The sequence below is a fragment of the Melanotaenia boesemani genome, chromosome 23 (genome assembly GCF_017639745.1).
Source record: "Melanotaenia boesemani isolate fMelBoe1 chromosome 23, fMelBoe1.pri, whole genome shotgun sequence".
Classification (NCBI taxonomy): Eukaryota; Metazoa; Chordata; class Actinopteri; order Atheriniformes; family Melanotaeniidae; genus Melanotaenia; species Melanotaenia boesemani.
The window spans coordinates 13044962-13066507 of NC_055704.1; the positions used below are offsets into that span (position 1 = coordinate 13044962).

The 21546-nt window shown below is 37.5% G+C and overlaps 1 protein-coding gene across 2 annotated transcripts; it reads right to left on the minus strand.

Moving 5' to 3' along the window:
- Positions 1 to 14855: 14855 nt before the first annotated feature.
- Positions 14856 to 19826, minus strand: LOC121634657 (amphoterin-induced protein 2-like). Of its 2 annotated transcripts, none has more exons than XM_041977483.1 (3): positions 19561 to 19826; positions 19428 to 19482; positions 14856 to 17842 (listed from the first exon to the last, which is right to left on the minus strand). In XM_041977483.1, the coding sequence occupies exon 3, from the start codon at positions 17745 to 17747 to the stop codon at positions 16230 to 16232; it is 1518 nt and encodes a 505-aa protein (XP_041833417.1). In that variant the 5' UTR covers positions 17748 to 17842; positions 19428 to 19482; positions 19561 to 19826; the 3' UTR covers positions 14856 to 16229. The 2 variants fall into 2 exon arrangements, with proteins under 2 accessions (XP_041833417.1, XP_041833418.1); XM_041977484.1 differs by having other exon boundaries at positions 19779 to 19815.
- Positions 19827 to 21546: the final 1720 nt, after the last annotated feature.

Sequence of the window (21546 nt, forward strand, 5' to 3'; positions counted from 1 at the left end):
GTGTTAGCCGGTGGTTCATGCCCTTGGAGATTTAAACTGTTGTATTAACTCTTTGTGATATTTTGACCAACGAAAGTCAGAGAAATTTCATTCAGACCTAAATTTCATTGCAAATAGCAGCGGATATTATGTCAACTTTCAAAGAAAAAAGAAAAGAAATGAACAGATGTCTCTGTCAAATATAACTTTAAATGACTTCTATTTCCATTTTCTACCACTTTAAACCTTTTAATGGCAATAATGTGCTTTGTACTTTGTGATCATAGTTGTATTTATAAGTCACCATATAAATAAAGATGTTCCATTTAAAAAGCATTTAAAACACAATGCTTTCTAAATATTAAGTGACATTGGACATTACCAACATTTTTAAATTGTAAGTGTATAAAAAATCTTTTGAGATTAAAGAAAAAAAGAGAAAATCCTATTTAAAGTGACTTTATTTAGATTTAAAGTAAAAAAGTGGGTTGAACATCCAACCAAATATTTGGATAAGAAACTTTGCCATACAGCAGTTCTTATGAGCGCCACCAGAGAGTGACAGAGTCTATGGTTCCAGTTGGTCATAGCACAGATTCCCTCATATTAACTAAAATTTATTTCCAAATAATATTATGAAATCACTGCTAATTAAAGCATTTTAATGTGTTTGACTGAATTCTCTAAATGGGTAGGAACACCTGAGTTTCCACATAGCTGACCACATAACGTCTCCAGATCACTCTCTTTACAGGTAAGCGTGCTTCTTTGCTTTCTATTTTACCATAGACTCAGTACGACTACAAAATTCCCTTAATAATTATGTAATTTGCTGAATTTCTTTTACCATCATCACTGTCATCAGTAGGGTGCTGTTGGACTTCCCTTCAGATGCACTCTAATACCCAAACACGTGTGTTTAACCAACATCATCATTCCGAACATAGAAGTAATCATAGATTAGAGAGCAGAGGCATGTCCTCCAACGTGGATTACTCTGGTGTGGGGGCCTTAACGCAAACTCCATTTTGATTATTAAAGGCAGGGGACAGAGGAGGCAAACAGTTTAGTTTCCTATGAGGGCAACTCCTCTCCCCTGTAAGAGGATTAACCCTGACATACGCTCAGGAGTTACATAAGGCTGTCAGAGGATAATATCTGACATTTCCTCACATCCTGTATTTTGGCAGCTCACACCATGTGAAATGGGTGTTGCTTAATGAGGTCCACTGGCACAGTGACAATGCAACAAAAAATTGAGGGGAAAGGTGGGAATGGAAAAGCAGTGCACAGAAATGTATATATATATATAACTTAGGGATTATTTTAGTTTTATGTGACACATGCTAAGTTTTGTTTTGTTTTGTTTTTTAATGAGCTTGAAGCTTTTCAGGTTTTGTTTGGAGGATTTTCATCCACTTCAGTGAAACCCTTATTCTTGCTGTTTGTTATTCTTGCAAAATGTTCCATAAACTACAGGTTGGAACACAAGCCCAAAACATGCTTCTCCCACCCCTATGCTTGACACTTGGATATTTTTTTAATTCAGTGGTTCCCAACCTTGGGTCCGGGACCCTCCAAGGGGCCTGCAGAATTGTAAATAATGTCCACACATTGTCCCTATTTTAATTAAGGTTAATATAAGGCTATATGTTGTTAATTTACCATTTGACTTTATGGAAGGACAGGAGTCAGCCAGAAGACTTTTTTATGGTGAGAAACTCACTTTTGAAAACATTTAACCAAGCATGGTTTCATCACAGAGTGGGTCAGGGGGTCCATGGCTTTAAGGGGGTCCCCAAAAAAAAACATTGGGAACCACTGTTTTATTTAAACTATTCATGCCTTCGGTATTGGAGCCAATGCATTAAAAAAAAAGAGCATAAAGCTAAAATGATCTGCTCAGACTTGTGTAGGTGTTTATTTCTAAGCTTCTGGCACAACATTTTATGACCAAGAGACTCTTCCTGCAGCTAAAATGTTACATACATTTGATTTTCTTGCAACCCAATAGCAGTTTTCTAGGAAAGTTCTCAGTAATTTCTTATCAAAACTCAGAAGTTAAGAGGTGGCTGTCTGAAAACAGTTTTATTATACTCTCAAGGTCTCAGCCTGCTTTGTGAGCACTAAGTATTTTTGTACAATGTCTCTTCCTTGTCTTATTAAAACTATAAGGAATACATTTCAAAAAAGCAATCTAAATTGTTGAAAAGAAACTTTCTCTTTCAAAAATTATTTTCTCCTCTAATGGCCCTGCTTCCACAGAACTATCTTACTAGAAGCTGTACTGCCCTGACCTCTTGGGATAAAGCTGAGCAAACATTGAAAAGGGATTGGTTTTTACAGACATGTTTGTATTTATAATCAATAACTGAAAAAACTGAGCAGGCCAGTCTCACTGCCAAAGCTAAATCTTTATCAGCTTGAAGCTCAGAGGTGGCTGTAGAGAAAATTTTGAAAATGCTAACAAAATGCAGCCAATCCCAGTTTAACCCAGCTGTCCACATTAGATGAATCATAGCTCATTCTCTGGATGCCAGACACCTCACAGTAATTTGTAAACCTTTGTAATTTCTTGTGCCACTGTATGGTAATAAAGATCAGAAAATTATCAACTTTTCCAGATTTTTGTGTTTTATTGTTTTTTTGTTTTTTTTGTTTTGTTTTGTCCCCCCCCCCCCCCCCCCCCCCCCCCCCCATTTTATTGTTCTTGTCTCCTCCTGTGGCAATAAGGAAAGCTTGGAATTATCCAAACTGAATGTGCGTCATACTAAACCCAGTAAAGTCTACCTTTAATGTAAGATAAGCAGAATTAGCAACTAGCTGGTGAACACAGTGACTCAATAAGAAGCACAACAACAAAATAATTCCCTCCAGTGGTGGAAATCAAAACACACTAAACTGAATATGGGGGACAGTAACATGACTGTGAAAGTTGATGTTATGGACATGTTAAACAATCAGACTTTACTGCCATTTCTAACCATTATATCATGTTTGATACATACAGACTCTGAGACCTATTGCATCACCTTTTGGTAAAGACTTTGCTCAAAACCTCGTTGTTTACAATCCGATACTTGTCCAATACGCGCCCTGGTGGATATTTTGGGAGTACAGTAATTCTGACATCACATGGTAATAAATCTTATTTGTTTGTTTGTTATTCATTTATATTTTTATCTTCTTTATCTTTACATTTATCCAGACACTTATGTATTATAAAAAAAAATTAGCTTTTTTTTCTCCCACTATTATCTTGGATCTGGCCTTAATTTGTTAAAAAATAAATATACATAATGCAAGTGAAAGTACAAGAACAAATAAAAATTTGAAGAAAAAGAGTATACTGAGAAAGTCTGCATTTTAAAATTTTTCATTTTGAATTTTTTTTCTTTTATAGATTGTAACATTTGTGAATTTAAGCTGACATAGATCACTATTTAAACTTTTATAAAGCTGACTTCTTTTTTAAAGGTGATATTTTTGGCAACATGGAGTTAACTTTAAAATGATATTAATGTTGTGCTACCCCACAGTGTATATTTAATATAAATGCAGTTTAGCCTTTAACATAAATAGTTAGGATCGTTGCCACCACACTGACCAATATAATTAAGTTTTGCCATGAGTAAGACATGTTGAAAAACTAAAATAGAAAACAATGGTTAGCTTTTGTTAGTTGTATGAGTAGATTAGATTATGTCGTTGTCCTCCTAGGTATTACAGTAAATTAGCAGTAAGCAGAAAAACCTAATTTGATACATCCATCAGCGTGACATCCTGCCCCATCCCCAGGCTGTGTGAGTGGCTCAATAACCAGTGCAATGCCAACAGAGTTTATTTTAAGGACAGTTTGTGTGTTTACAGCTGTGAACGCAGCTTTCTCTTAGATATACTTTTATTAAAACACTTAATCTTACTTTGTCCTGCTTTTAAGTTTCCCCTAAATCTTCTTTTGCATGTATATTTTCCCAGAATATACCATAAGCTGCTGTACTTATTATGTTTTGTTTCATCTTATGTGAGTTATGCATCATTATATTTTGTTTTATTACAGTTTTCTCATGTGTTTTAATATCATACACCCTGTATGCAACGTGATTAAGTCAAGCATTAAATCAAAGGCACATACTGTGACTGTTTTTCTTTTAGCTCCAATTTAATCCTTTGCCTACAGTTTCCTTTACAAGTTTCTACACATAACAGAACAAACAGAAAGCCACGCTTCCAGCTTGCTTCCATCCTCCTTTTTAAAGTGTACACTGTACATACAAACCACCTCTTTGAATGTCACGGCTCCTGCCTTGCAGATAACAAGCTCTGCTTGGAAGATTGTTTGCACATGCAAACATCAGCCTGTGAGGTCTTGATGTCACATTCTGTATCATCACTACAAACACCTGGAAAAAAAATAATATATTATTATTATAAACACTCCTTTTAAATCTTGGTTGTCAGGCAAGCAGCTGACAAGTTCATCTTGACATTCTTCCATCAAGTTAATCTCCATTTGCTCTCTTTATTCCTTTCCTCATTGTGCTTGTCCATATAAGCCCTACCTTTTAGACTGTCTACACATTAGGTACACAATTAGGATCAACAGAAAGAATAGAGTGTAGAGAAATCCACTGCATCTATTGTATACTAGCTATACAGTTACATCACTTAAAAGTGATTTAAATGAAAATTCTGCTTCACGTATTTTGCAGAAATGTAACATCTTCATTCGTGTTCTTACTTTGGCTTATCTAAAAACAGGCAGTCCTGCTGAAGGCAGTGTGAAATACCAGAGCACATGCTTCTACAATGTCATTGTCTGCTTGACAAGTGATGAAAAAAAGCATTTTGACAGCAGGCAAAGCACAAAGAATTCACCAGAGGGAAGATAAAAAATAAATAAATAAACAAAAATCAGTCGATGTTTTTAATTGAACACCATCCAATCTCTCCTATTCTTTCCTCAGTAACATACATTTGCAAGAATTGGAAGACTTCAGTCAAAATAAAAGAAAACAAGAAATACAGACTTTTCTTTAGAGGACAATCCAAAGCATTTGAATGATACCAGCCTTTAACCGAATTTTCTTTTTGTTTAACTTTTTTTTAGACTATTGTACAGTCAGTAAAACCTCCCCTTGCCCAACACTTCTGACACATAATCCCTCAAACAGGCCAACATCACACAAAGATCAACATCAGAAATAAAAAGGAATTAAAATAAAACCATAATGCACATAGTTATTAAATATATGGACAGAAAGACTATGAATTCTTTCAGTTTGTTATTCAAGTGGAATGCAACTGAAGCCCATTTTGCACCAAATTCCCCCCTCTTACCCTTGAGAGTATGTTTGATATTTTCCAGTTTGAAATGGACGATAACATCCCTCCATCATCTGGTGTGGGAAGAGGACTACGGAGTTTTCCACGTTAGAAGAAAAAGCTAGCAAGGAAGAGTAGGAAGCTGCTTTATAACTGACAGTTACTTGACAAGGTAGTGTTTTCCTTTTTCGCAACAAATATCGCAACAAGGGAATTGGGCTCAGCTATGTCTAACGAGGTATCTAACTCATTTTATTTTAGGAACCATAACAATACAATTTGATCTCAAATGGGCCAAACCAGCAGAATAACAGCATAATAGCCTATAAATAATACTAAATATTCCTGAATTCCCTACATTTCAGTGCTTAGAAGTACAAGTACATTGTCATGTAATGAATCTCCTTTATCCTGTTGGAAAACATTTCTTTTTCTTTTTCATTTTTACACTTACCAAATTCCTCACACAGGCCAGACTGAAATCTCTGGCTAGCCGGTTTTGGCTCTCCGGGCGGTATGTTTGACACCCTTGGTTTAAAGCATTTCTGAAAGATTTAAAGATGGAAGACCAAAAACATAATAAAAATAAAACATAATAAGATGATGTAATGATATAATAATATGAAGGCATGACAAAAAATGTGGTTTACTGTTCCAGAAACTAATTTACATTTACCATTTATGGGATGAAATTTAGCTTAGTTTACTTTAGTGTCGATTCTGTAAATTGAGTTCACGTCTATGCCTGATAGACTGACACATTCCACCATGCATAAGAAATCGACCACATAAATCCTGTCTCCGTTGGGTTTTAGGCAACTCTAGTGATTGAATCTGAAACAATAGTGTCCTTTTTATAAACATTAACGGAGAGAAAAGAAGAGATTTTCTCAACAGAAGATTTTTGGGAAGTGTGTGGATGGGTTTTTAACTCACTACTATCTGTTCAAAGATCACAAGAAGCCAGCTTTTTTAACCTCGCACTGAGAAACTGGGACCAATCTGTTTCATTCACCATACACTCACTCAGTTTTGCACTGAAGATTCAGTCAGCGAGCAGAAAATCCAAAATCTCAGTGTTACATGCTGTAATAGAAACTGATAATGCAGGAGTTCAGATTTTTTTATATTTGTGGACTATGTGAGAAAATGTTCAAGACACCCTTCTAGTTTTCTTTATAGGGGAATGAACATAAATGCAAGTACCTCTTGATCCAGCTTCTCACCAAGAGGTGTGTGTGCAGAACCTTTGGCTCCCATGTTAACAGATTAGAGCAATCAACACCAGCTGTGTGAGGCTTGTGTCTCAGCCAGGGTTTGAGCTGTGCTGCTGCCACATGCCTTCTAATGTTTCAGCATGAAGTTTATTTTTATCGTTTGAGGTAAGAGTCAGGCTAGAAGTTCTCTCCATGATACACAATGAAAATAATTGGTGGCCATCATTTTGACTTCATGTCAGCAAGAATATACATTTAACTGTAGTTTAAATTTCCCAAGCATTTAAAAACAGCTTAACTGTATGACGGTGATTGATGATGTTAACTTCAACAACTGTAAGCGACTCCTCTAAAGTTAAAGTTGGGCAACTATCATGTTTTTATTTTTCAAATCATATCATAAACTGTATTTTTCACCATTAACAGGTGCACGCTGTGTTAAAAGCAACTGCACAAGCAATTGTTTTGCTGCAGCAGCGCCACAATGAAAAGGTTGTTAGTGTAAATTGAAATCTGCAGCCACCATGCAGCAGTTCAGCAAAACACGTTTCGTTCCTAGTGGGAAGCCAGCATCTTTATCCTAAATACAGCTGTATCTCATTAACATTCCCCTTTGATAGCAAGTCAGCTTACAATGAAAGCTGTAGTAATAAAGACACAAACATCCACAATCCCGACCACATTCAACAGATAACGAGGCCTAATAATGTAGAAAAATAGGTAGCATCTCACATCCTGATGTTCCCAAGCGGTGACCCTACATTCAGACTGAAATATCTGATCTGACAATTTTAAGGGCAAAGCTGCCTCGCTGCCTCAGAGACAGAGGAAATTACTTTACAGATAAGGTTGTCCTTTCACATTTTTTCCTACAGAATTTGGGTCATCTTCAACTCAGTGGACAGCTTCCCTCTGTCTCAACACCTCACACCTACTTGTTTCATCTTGAGGTACATAGGTACATGTCGCTCAAATATATATATATATATATATATATATATATATATATATATATATATATATATATAAAATAGAATAGAATAGAATAGAAATACTTTATTAATCCCTTTGGAGAGTCCTCAGGGAAATTTGGGACATATTATATATACAATATTCATACCTGTTGCTTGCTCAGTGCATACTATCCACACTACTCCATTATTTTTCCCGTGCCCCTAAAAACTGTTGATCCTATTTTAGCTTGAAAATTTGGCTGAGGATAATTTAATTAGATTATTTGCATTATTATGGCATGTCTAACTGCAGCAATGTGGAAATGTGCAGTCAAGGTTAGTAAAACAAACATCTTCAGAAGTTCCAAAGTGCTTAGCAGTTATGAAGTATTTAGCTACTATTTAAAATATGTACCACAAGATGTTACTTTGAACTTACTTTCACATTTTGTATAGCCAGATACCTTTTGCTTGACTTATTTGCTGTTGAATAGGAAGTTTTGGGGTTAAGAGATGAACATAATTCTTAAAGTTTGAGCCAGAAAGCCTGAGGTGAAATTAAATTAATTGTGTCATTCCAAGTTTCCCAATTTATTCCTTTATACTTCATCACACCACCATCATTAGTGTGTGACTGTGAATTATCTCCATTTATTTATAGCCTGGTAGCCAATTCTAATGTGTCTGATCTTCTATTTTCACCAACCAAAAGTGATAATACATTGATAATTGGTAACACTGAAAAAAATTAAGAGCTTTGTGTGGTTTTTTTTTTTTTAGTTTCTTGTGTAATGATCTGCATTTATCCTGCAAGTCCACTGAATAATCTCACAGCGCTTGTAGCTCACAATATGATAGCAACTAACATGAACTGTAAAATTGCAGGTAAGTATAACTATGCACCACCTATAAATTTCTTTTTGTTGTCTTTAGAAAGATTAATCTACACATATTTAAAGTAATTTCAATCTGACTTTAATCTACAGTTGTAATATTACTATTCCTGCCTATCTCATTGTGAGTTAAACAGTCATCCCTTCAACAAATAGCTCACATCAGTCTCTCAGCACTGAATCACATTCCCTCCTGTGTCTACCTCCTCCGCTCCCTCTGATATTCACCTTAAACTGAAGCATTTTAGTAGATGAAACATCTACTCTCGCTACTAAACACTCACTGTTTTTGGCTCAAGCACTTTGTCATTCTAAGCATGCAAAATATGTTTAAGCACTCTGATTTACACTCCTGTTGAAACTCACTGCTGAATATTCTGCACAATATAGTAACATTGTTAGAGCAGCTGTGGCTCAGGCACTACAAATTCTTAAGATTAGATGCACCTAAACATCCACAACATTAAACTCAGTGTTGCTCACAGTGGCAGGTGAACACTAGGTATGGCAGCCCTGCCATACTTTGTAGAACCACATAATGTTAAAAGGTACTATTTCCAAAACAAACCATTTATGTACCGCCACTTAACGATATGTAAAGGAATATTCATCTATTTATTTATTTAAAATTTGACTGTGTGAAGTACTTATGAGTATTAGTAGACAGTGGTCCGCACAGTCTCAGTTTGGAGAAGCAGAAAGGAAGACTCAGCTACTCAGCTAAGCTAAAAGCTACTCAGCTAAGCTAACTGCTGCTAAACTAAGCTTGCTCTTTAAGCTAATTGCTACTCAGCTAAGCTAACTGCTGCTCAGCCTGACTAACACTCAGTTAGGCTAAAAGCTGCTCAGCTAAGCTAACTGCTGCTTAACTAAGCTTGCTCTTTAAGCTAATTGGTACTCAGCTAAGCTAACTGCTGCTTAACTAAGCTTGCTCTTTAAGCTAATTGCTACTCAGCTAAGCTAACTTCTGCTCAGCCTGACTAACACTCAGTTAGGCTAAAAGCTGCTCAGCTAAGCTAACAACTTCTTAGCTAATTTAACACCTAATCAAAATGATAACAGAATAATTTGCCATTTTAAACAATATCAAACCTTCAAAAACTTTATAGTGGTTCCAGCAATTGATACATTTTGGATTTTATGCAATATAATTTTTGTATAGTATAGGTATAGTTTTAGATGATGTTGTCAGGACAACGTCCAGTAATTGCACAGCAAAAAGCAGAAGGTAAATAAAATCATGTTAATTAAACAAAATAAACGGTTTGCTAAATGGTCTCATTGTCTCAGATGTGTTCACATTGTTAGTATTTCAGCTACAACCCACGCAACTATTATATTCACTCTGGCTTGTGAATTATGAATGTCAGTAAATTACTACATTCATATTAGACTGAGACTAGATTAAATGTCTCTTTTGTATTGGAATATACTTACATGTCTAACTATTGTATGTTTGATGAGACGTTTTAATTAATGCATGACTTTTGATAATAATCATACAGTCTTGAAAAATGAAGAATTCTTCAAAATGGTAAAGAACCTTTTTTTTAAATTCCTGGATCCAGGTGATCAGGATCCTAATGATCAGGAACAACCCCAAAATCTAATCACTTGTTATTCCTTATTCCATTTCTGAGATTTCCTCAAAATTTCATCAAAATCTGTCCACACATTTTGCATTCCATTACATGTTGCTAACATACAGACAGAGAGACAATCAGTGCTTCCATATACATTACCTCCACCTCAGCGGAGGTAATAAATACCAGTCAATCACAGTAATTGCCACTTCTCTGTGACTGTTGTGTGCCACTTCATGGCCCCCAATTTACATCTTATAAGGACTACTTCCACCTATAAAAACATACTATTTCACAAATCTGTCAATTAATCCCAAAAGAAAAAACATTGGAGTATGGCAGCTTATATATACATTGACAAATCCTCAGAAATGATGCAACCATGTAAGTGTAGAGCAAAATCTCAAAAGAGGGTTTTCAACATCTTGTGAAATCCATGTGCCTCACTGCTTGAGAGCGCAAAGCAGCCTTAGCTTTAAGTTGTAGCTCAGTATGTTACAAGAAGATATAAATGTGTGCAAATGTAAAAAATTAAAGCATCCCTCCAGGAGTTTATAATTTCTCTTTCATCCTCATCAGTGTTGGACTAAAGAAAAAAATTTGTTTTTAAATTGGAAGCAGCAGATGAAAGCATCTTATTCTACTCTTTCTCCCATAATTATTCATCAAAGTGACCATTTTTTGTTTTTGCTGACTGAAACAAGAAATAAGATTCTGTTATTTTGCTCCACTGGACTTACAGCACTTGCAACACTTTCCAAAGGTCACGGTGCAGACCTGTGAAAAGCAAGGTAATTAAAGATCCATCACTACCTCAAACCTCTATTCAGTATACCTGCCATTGGATCGCTCTTCTAAAAGCATTTGGTTGATTGCAAAGACTTTTCAAGCTTTTACTAAAATAATGAATATTTGCATTAAATGTCTTTACAATCCAAAAGCAGATAATAAAGAAGAGGGTTTTTGGTAGCCACAGAAAAGGCTTGTAAAGAGGATTTCTGGAAAGGCGATTTGTTGACTGACTAAGAGGTTATTTGTCATCATTAAATCCTTCTGATGTAATACTTCTCTTTTTTTCACCCTAACTGTCTCTTTTGATTTATATCCAAGTAATCCTAAAATGGATGTGGCCAAAGGGAGAAACCAAACAAGACAAGAGACATGTGCTACTCAGAAAGAGAAAATAACACAGTTCACCTCCAAAAGTAAGACATTTTATTTCAGCATCATGACAAAATGTTTCCACTGCTACTAGCATGTGTTCTGTTATGATGGTTAAAGCTAATGCTAAGACACTGGTAGAATGGACATGTGTGGCTAAAATAAATTAAACAGACCTTGTGGCACCTTGTAAATGATTCCACACATATATAAAGATCAAACAAAGGGAGGATGGAGGAATCTGGGTCACAGTGAGCTCAAGGGCATAAAGGCATTCTTCCCTTTGATATCGGTGTTACTGATCTAGGTTGACTGGCACTTCATTGCCCAGCCCAAACTCCACTCCTGTCTTGAGCAATAAGGATCAATCCTCTGTGAATCTGTACAACAGCGAGATGATGTAACAAGGTGAAAGAAGTCCATTTTTAACAGTGTGGATGAATACTGAGTAGACGTCCAGCCTGCTAAAGTAACACACACAAAAAAAGCAGGTGATAGACCTAGACTAACAATGGCCTTTTAAAGGAAGTTCAAATTAAATACCAATTTTTATTTTAATTAATTAATTTATTTACTGATTTATTTTTGGTGCTTAGTATATGACAGTTATATGGTATGATTACGTCTGTAGCTTAGTAGTTTTTATATCTGAATTTTGCTTTATAGAAAGGGTTATTTCACTCAAATTATTATAAAACATATTTATATTAAAGGAAAATTTATATATCACGTGTCAACTAGATGAACTGGATGATGAGTGAACAGGTGAGGTGGTACACCTGAGAATTCATGTAGAAAGGGTTACTGGCTGCAGAATTTAAATGAAATGGTACCAATCTGGATGAAACTTCCGTGTGCAGATGACATCACTTTCCTCCACTGTTTACCCTTTTCAGATGTTTCAAAGTTGAATTGATATCAGATTGACATGTTTTTTCTTGTACATTTTATTGCACTTGTAATAAATAAATATACTGTTGCATATTTTTGATTTATTTTCACATTTTTACTGCTTATTTTCATTAATATGTATTAAATTAATTAGTTGATCCTTTATATTCAGACATGTGTTTTTCTTCCATAACACCCAGAATATATTAATTTATCAGAACAATGACTATTTAACTAACAAATATATTTTTAGTACGATGGTTTGGTTGCAGCCGACAGTTTGTAGATTCGCTGGTTTCCATTCATCTGTTAAAAAATGGCTGCATGCACATTTAACGATCAGTAGTTTTAAGTAAGTAAACTTATCAAGGTAAAGACATATTCTAGCGTGTTTGTAGACGTGTTTTTCACAAAGTTTACTGTTGAGAAACCTGAAAGTGTGAATGTAAACAGCAGCTGGGTTCCCACAACATGGCGGACAAAGCAACGTGCACATTGTCTATTGGGCAGATTTGGAGCTGAAGCATCACCTTGAAGTCATGCTGGAGGATGTCAACTAAACAAGAATCTCAGTTCATGGTAGCATCAGCAACAACAAGATTTTTGTTTTATGACTATGTTTTGGCATGAGCACTGGTTGCACCCTCCCTGTAATGCAGATGCCAGTGCAGTCACTCGATAGCAACATTGCTATGTATGTTTAAATTCAGCTTCTTTTTTGGTTTCTAACAGAAATTATAAACTTACTACATAAAAATAGCTACACCCTTCCATTTTCTGTCACTTGGTCACAAACACAACAGTTTATGCAGAGATCTCTCAATCATTCAGTACTTCCAGGGAACACAGAGTCATTCCCAAGCTAGCTAAAAGTATAATCTCAAGCAAGTCCTGGGTCTGCCCTGAGGCTTCCCCCTGGACATGTCTGAAACAGTTCCCATAGGAGATGGCCAGAAGACATCATGGCCAGATGCCTAAACCACCTCAACTGGCTCTTTTTGATGAAGAGGAACAGTGATTCTATTCTGAGTCCTTCCTTGACGAGTTCCTCAGCCTATCCTGGTTAGCCAAATTATCCTTCAGAGGAAACTCGTTTCCGCTGCTTCTATTTGAAATCTCATTATTTCCCTTAAGGGTAGCTTTGGTCACAGCGCATGACTAGAAAACTTACAGCTTTGCCTCCCTGATGGATACAGTTTTCTTTGCCTGCTCATACAGCGTCCACACCAAAGCATACACTGCCCGAATTTGCATTTCAATTTCCAGCTCTGTTCACACCCACTTGTGAGCAAAATCCCGAGATACATAAACTTCTCTACTAAAGAAGGTGACTTATTCCCAACCTGGAGTGGGCAGTCCATGGTGTTAAAGCTGAGGACCATGGCCTCAGACATGATGATGCTAATACTCATCCCCTTTGCTTCTTACGTGAAACTGCCTTGAAGTCTTTGAAGCCAACAGCACATCATCCAGAAATTCCATAAGGTCCATGTCCATAAAGGTTAAGAACACAGCTAAAGAAAAGAAGGAGCCTTGGCAGAGAGAAACAACTCTGAGTTACTGCATTCCAAACATAGTTATCACTCTGGTTGTATGAAGACTGAATGGCCCAGGACAGAAGCCAGACATGACGGTAAAGAGGTCCAGTGATCTATAAACCATATTGCTCCCCCTGAATCTCCCTGAATGAGGTTTAATTATCTGCTGGGTTCTTCTCACTGGCATCATACCACAGACTTTCCCAAAGGAGGACTGAGAAGAGTGTAATACATTTGGCTCAACTTTTAGGCATTTAGTTTATTAGACTGATAGCTTGGGAATAATTAGGTTATCCCTGAGGTTGTAACTCTGACAAAATCCTATCTCAGAGGGCTTTTGAAGTTATATTTCCCTGCCAGGTCCCCAAGGGGCACCATCAACAGGGCCTGCTGATGGTGCCCCTTACAAAGTTAAAACTAAAGGAGACAGAGCTTTCTGTTCAGTGGTCCCCAGACAATGGAAACTCTTCCTTTGGACTTGAGCTCGGTGGTTGCTTTTGTGATTTTATATCTTGAGAGGTGCTATATAAATAAAGTTTTACTTAAAAAAGAAGAGCTGAAAGACACTAACTGTTCTGTAAAGTTGAACTTGACCTTAACTGTGACCTTCTCATGTCAGTTATTTAACTAATTGTTATTTAATACAAAAAAGGAGTAAAAAAGTGGGCAACCTCAATTTCCCAAAAGTTGGGACACTGTGTAAAATAATGCTAATAAATTCTTGTTCTATTCCCAAAAGAACAATGGTTCCTAACCTATTTTTCTTGAGGACCCCCTTCATACAAATAATAAAAAGCCGTGGACCCCCTGCCCATCCCTTGCTAAAACCGTGCTGTGTTTTATTATTTCTCACCATTTACAATGTATTCTGGCTGAGCCCTGTGCTTTGATGAAGTTAAATTATCAACATATAGCCTTTTTTTTTAATAGAGACAAGTCATCTGCTCTGCTGTGTTTCTCAGGCATGTTTTATTAATTAAACGTTGCAGGAAAGGTCATGGTTACCAGGATAGACACAAAGTGCTCCACTTATATCTCCAGCTGCTCGCTGTAAATGGATGAAAATTGATTGGACACACAAGTTCCAATCAAGTTCTTATTTCTTCACTTTGGGATCTAATATAAAGAGTTTGGGTTTTCCGGCTCCCAAAACACCAGTTCCATGTGAATGAAATATAAGTGAACACACTTCCACTTGTCTCTGTGTGGACATGGTCTTAATTTCTAATCACAATGGCTCTGAATGTTCAAAGCCCCTGTGCACTTTGGGGGACCCCCTTGGGGGTCCTGATCCCAGGTTGGAAACAACTGCAATAGAAGATAAATAATATATTAAGACTGAGATATTTTTCCATCTCAATTTGAATTTGATGGCAGCAACACATTTCAGAAAGGTTGGAACAGGCTGAAAAAGTTAATGGCACAAATAACAACAGAGGGAGGATTTGACAGCTAAGTAGGTTTAACTGGCAGCAGGTCAATAACATGACTGTGTATAAAAAGAGCATTTCAGAGAAGCAGAGCCTCTAAGATAAAGGTGGTCAGACATTCACCAAACTTCATCTAAAAATTGTGAAACAATTTTAGAAAGAATGTTCCTCAACTTTGAAGATTGCCCCATTTCTAATAACATCAAAAGATTCAGAGAATTAGAAGGAATCTCTGAGTGTGAGGGACAAGGACAAAGGTTAATACTGGATGCTAGTTATCTTGATGCCCCCGGGAAATCACTGCAACTTTTTCTTTGAAGTTGTCAAATGTCTGTTTCAACATCGGATATTATTTATCTTTTATTGTGAAAGACATATTGGGTGAAGACATTTGTAAATCATGACATTTTGTTTACACTTTACACAACTTTTTTGGAATTAGGGTTGTAGATGTTTTCTGAGTGCAAACTATAAATTCTAATGGAGTCAAAGCAGAGGAAGAAATCTCAGAGAATGCTTTCTCACAATATGAAAAAAAACAGAGGTTGTCTTCTATTTTTCTTTTTATGCAAACTGAGTGAGCAATATTCCTTATAGTAATAAAAAAAATGCATAAGTCTTTTATTGATTAAGCAGAGATCATTTTGTAGGTGTCCACTCAACAGCAGCATAACACAGTTTGTACTCTTAGTTTTTTATACGGGGGTTTTCACAGGATTACACAGAATTTTGAAAAGGTGTGTAACAGACAGTTTCACTTGCAAAATAAGTTGAAATCACTGAAATCACATGACTGGCATGTTTTGCTCCACAGTACGAGACAGATGGTTAACAATAACAAGGGTCACCATGATATTCACAATACATGTCGGATACAGTAAAATAACCCACCGATGCCTCTAACAGCTTATCAAATCAGGTGTGAATATCCCTCTCAGCCCAATTTAAAAAGCCCACCCACGTAATATGATCTCTGTAATCCTTGCTGTTACAATTTCCCGAGGTAAAAGCAACATTTCCACATGAACTTTGAAAATGAAAAACAGACAGCACTTACAGATGAGACATAATTGAAATTCTGCCCACAAAAAAGACTGCTTTCAACCAAACACCTAAACCTCAGTGTAAAGCTACTTTACAAGACTCACAGTGGACCACTTCACATCAAATGCACTTTTTTCACAGTATCATTAAAACAAAACAAAGAAACAAACTTGGGCAGTAAGAATACAGGAATGTTTAGAGGGTCCTTTTTCTCATTATGCCATGTGAGCAGGGTCTGCCAGGATCTGTCCCACTGTCCTACTTCCATTCTTGAGTATTCCCTCAGTGGAAGCATTTTCAGAGTTCATTGCTGGTGTTTTTGGAGCACTAATATCAGAGTCCTCTGCCTGAGGCTCTAAGAAAGCCACCCTCTTTCCATTCGACCTTCTCTGTCCCGACTCTACGTCTCTGGGGTCCGAACAGAGAATGATGGCCCGCCCGCCGCACCCTCGAGCGCCCCCACCCCTGCCTTCCTGACATCGACAGGGGGTGAGGTAGAGATAAAGCAGCACCAGTATGATGCTGACCACACAGGAAGCGAGAGTGGTGAAGGCAGTGTTGAAATGTTCTGTATTGCTGCGATGGGCCAAGCCGGTGGTGGAGGAAGAGCTAACGTTTCCAACTATCACTCTGACCTCCAGAGATTCACTGGGTTTATAGTAGTGCCTGCGGGCCACCACACATTCGTACATACCAGCGTCTTCCATTAGTGCACCTTGTATTTCAAGGGTGCCATTGGGAAGAACTGATAGATTGTCACTCAAATCGCTGGTGGATGAATTCAGTGCCATTCTAGGGGTAACCCAGAAAATCACCATCCCCTCCTGGACTGGTAATGTCAGCCCTGGGCATGGCACTCTTAGCCATTCACCAGGCTCTGCTTGGTAGGTCTGTGCCTCAAGGGGCATATGTGACTTTCCCTGACGGGTACAGTTGACCTCCAGCCCTGCAGCTTCTCCACATGGGTATTCACTTCTGAAATCCACTAGAGGGCGATACTGTTTCCATATCCAATACTCCAGCAAGGCGAGCAATGTACAGTCACAGACCAAAGGGTTTTCCTGTAAATAAATTCCTCCTAGGTTGGTGAGAGATAGCAGTCTCTGGACGGGAACCTTGGAAAGCCTGTTGCGTGACAGGTCTAGAAATGTCAAGTTACGAGGCCCTTTGAACTCCTCATAAAGCTCCAAGGGGAAGGAAGTCAGTCTATTTGCAGAGAGGTAAAGCCTCTGCAGGTTGTTGAGATCACTGAAGGCACCTGGTTTTATGTGGGCGATCTGGTTGCCGATCAGCAGCAGCTCTTTCAATTCCTTCAATCCACTGAAGATGGATGAATTCAGCACTGTCAGCTGGTTGGATGAGAGGTCCAAGTGAAGGAGATGTGGTGTCATAGTGAAGGCAGCCACCTCAATTTGGCTTATGGAGTTTTTGTTGAGAACTAATGTAGCAAGCCGGTCAAATGGTTGGGAAATCCAGTCCACGCGCAGGGTGCTAAGGGCGTTGTGGCTCAGGTCCAGTCGAGTGGCATAGCTTGGTAGATCAAAGGGGATCGTGGACAGATTGCGGCCACTGCAGGAAATGATATCACTGGCACAAAGGCAACAGGTTGGGCAAGTGGCCACAGTGGGAAGGAGGCCAAAACACAGGAAGAGCAGCATGGCTGCAGCAGCAGGGTTGCAACCGCAGCTTCCAACATTGATCTTGCCTAAAAGCTGGGATGCAGTGATGTGCATCCTGGTTTCCCTCAGGATTGGACTTCAGGTTACAGTCTCACTAAGTGAACACATGTCAGGTTTATGAGCCTCTGATTATGCATGGCTTTTATGGGCTGAGGAGAGGAGAAAAGAGAAGGACAGAGGAATTGAGTATCTTTTGTTATATTCTGCCAAATTCTCAGGGTTACATTTAACTATTTTAGAACCATAACACAGTGTTATAGATGCAAAAAAAAATTCAGATAAACAGTGATGAGACACAGTATGAATGATTAAAATAAAATTTAAAAAAACATGCATGTTATTTTAAAAATATATTGTAGTCCACATTAAATGCACACACCCTAAGAAGAAAAGGTACATGAATGGCCCCCAAAAGGTACTTGTTTTCTCACTATAGCTGTACAAGCAAATTACGTTTTTTTATTTGTACATTTAAAAAAAAACAACTCTGTATCCTTAGTGACAAAAATGTAGCTTTTTACCCAAACAGATGTATTCATCTATTTTCTATGGTTGGCATCTAAACAGATCTCCCAGTCAGTAACAGTGCAGGGGGGAGGGCACACCTTGACCAGGTTGATAGTCCATCACAGGGCCAATCCAAACACACCTACAATTAATCTAAAATCACAATTTGACAGAACATGCATGCTTTTGGACTGGGGCAAGAAGCAAACAAAAAACCCCACATGGACACATAAAGAGCATGCCAACTCTTTGGAAGATTAGAAAATGGAGCTGTCTTAACGTGATGTTCCGGTGCTAACATCACCATGAAACTGACAACAATGACATAATACTTATAGCAAAAACTAAAAGAGGTGAACAGATAACTGATAAGAATTAGAAGATTTTAATCAAAAGATTAAAGTACAATTCTTCAGCCTTAGTTGTAAGCGGTCATTTTAAAACTTTAAAATTAAATAAACTTCCACAGCAATGACCTTAAAGACTATTTATGGTACTTTTCTGATACACATACCTCAAATGAAACTCTTATTTCAATCTGTGCAGCATTTATGGCTGCTGGCAACAGCAGCACATGACAACCATTAGTAACTGCTGGAACAACTGTAACATGTTCCATGTCTGTAGTCTCCTTTCCAATTTTCCAACAATACAAACAACAATACAGTCTGCTTACACCACATTTACTTTAAAATACCACTCCATTTGAAACTTAGTTTACCCTTTAAATAACAAACATCTGTAACATTTTTTCATTATAAAGTTATTAATAATGTAGAAAGACTAGTAAAGCTGAAGCTAATAAGTAAGCATGGATAGAGTAAATAGATAACTGAAGTTTGGAGATGGAAGTTAAACACTCAAGTGATGTGATAGCAAATATCAGGATTAGGTCATTTTTCAGTTTCATAAGTTTTGTAAAAGGTTTTGCCCTGTTAGCTGAACAAAACAAGAGGCCAAGCTGGGGTCTGGAAAATTCCACTCAGCCTTTTCTGATTATCAACTTAACTGATTAATCAAATATAATAATTATAGATATGTTTAACCACTTTATTTACTGTCTTAACTTCCAGACGTGTTTGTCATCTGACCTCTGAGCGCCCAAACCATTCTGTAAGGATTCTCAGTCCTCATAATAAAAGGAATTTGTTGCTGTAATTAAGTTCATAGCATCAAAGTTTGAGACAAAGCAACGAAATAAGTATGAAATATCATAAAATTGCTTACCAAGTTGTTATTAATCCATCATGTTTGTCATAATGATTCAGCTCTCCGTCGCTTTCTAGAAAAAAAAATCATTTTAATACCTTTTTATTATTTTACTAACCCAAAGCAAAGGCACACCATTAACATAATTCACCTTCAGGTCCACAGTGTTCCCGGTTCAGATCATCGACTCTTTCCTCACCCAGACAGCCGCGCTCCTCGGACGCGACAAGACCGCGTCCCGTTTATTAATCCCTAAAATCCTGAAGGCAACTCGGCTGCTTTTGGAGCGAAACGCTTTGTTTCCAGTTTCACTGAAATCCCGGGGTGACATTTAGGAGAAAACGTGCAAGGCGCGGCTGAACTGCTCACCTGCAGGTCGGGTTGCATGTGGTAGGAGGGGAGGGGGCTCGCCCCGAGAGTAAATACGGAGCACGCACAGCAGCCGGTTACACCAATGATAAGAGAGAGGATGATGCCGAAAGCCTGCAAGAGGAAGAGGAGGAGGAGGAGGAGGAGGGGTAGAAGGCGCGGCACACGGAGAGGAGGCAGCATCAGCACCAAACAGTGAAGAATTAAACTGAATTCATTATCTATCAGATTCTTGGAAGAAAAAAAGTCAATGTAAGTGATGAGTAGCAAGCCTTAAACTACCTGTCCTCGTTTCTTTTAAATCCAAGACTGTTTTCTGTCAAATTAGAGCCATTACTGTAACCAAATGGTTCAGTTAGGTTAGGCAGGAACAGTTACATATACAGACAAGGCAGAGAGCAGGACCACATGTGTGTTGGCTGCTGCTGAAAAACAATCTGATCATTTTTAATGAGTTTCACTATCAAAATTGTCTTTATTATCAGTTTAGCACCACATAAGCTTCACTACTCATTACTTCATTAAAAATAAACACATTGTCGAATGTATTTGGAATCATTGTAATTAGTTTACTTTAATAAATTTGCCATTAAAAAAAAACAGGGATGTATTTTGCATAGTGTCACAATACCAATACATTAAATTGTACATTTCATGCTTCCAACAAGGTCCAACTTTTTTATTCCTTTTTTTCTCTCTATTTAATCTCTTGTCCTCTAAATTTGACTGCCTTAAAACTAAATATTAACAGTTACCTGTGATTTTAAAGGAAGGTAATGCAAGAGCATTCCTTTGAAGATAGCTCTCCGTTCCAGCCTGCAACATTGCACGACATATGTTTCAGCTCATTGTGGGGGTAAGTTTACCCACAACCCCCCTTAGCTGAATTTAAGAGGTGGAATTTGTCCAAAGTTAATAATTTAAAAGCCCACACATAAGAACATGAGTACAGCTGCAATAACTTGAACATTAAGCAGTTCACTTCCTGGCATGGCAAGCAATACTACAAACTGGAAGTACTTTATTACTTTAATATGTTGTCATTTTACTAAAAGGCAAATATATTTAATCCAGTGACCATGTCTATGACTTGTAACAGTCATTTCTTTAGTGCATTACATCACATGTTGCTTCTCACCAGTTACCTGACACACAGACATTTTCTAGGTCACATTAACGAGAAGGGCTACATTATTCTTTGAGCTTTGTCTTGTCCTGACTCCCTTAAATGCTTCAAATCACTGTAAGTCTCAGACTCTGAACAAGACGGACTGTTCCTCAGTGTATGAAACATTAACACATGAGCTGTATGAGCTGCAGAATCATAAAAACTCTGCAGAGACTTCTGAGCCCGTCTCATCAACATAACCCCGTAGCATTATCCTGTTAATGGAGGCTTTGCAAGGACGATTTGGTTCATTACTGATTATATCACTGTAATAAAACATCTGTGACTTTCAAGATGTCTTTGTCATTTTCTCCACTGTGATTGCAGATTGGTTGCACTGCTCTGTATAGGACTCAATAAAAGACAAGACAAAACTGTGTGCCACAAAGTGCACTGGTTTGTGGAAACAAGTAAACAAACACAGCTGCAGCTCCCAAATACTCCCACTGTAAAAGAAGAGCAGCATTTTAGGATTTGCTTACTGAGGCAGAATATTTTAGATGGCACTAAGCTGTGGACAGAGTTTAATCCCTCTCTGTCAAAATAATGTTTTTTGGTGGATTGTTGGGAGGAAAAAAAAGGACTGCTGCATTATATTTT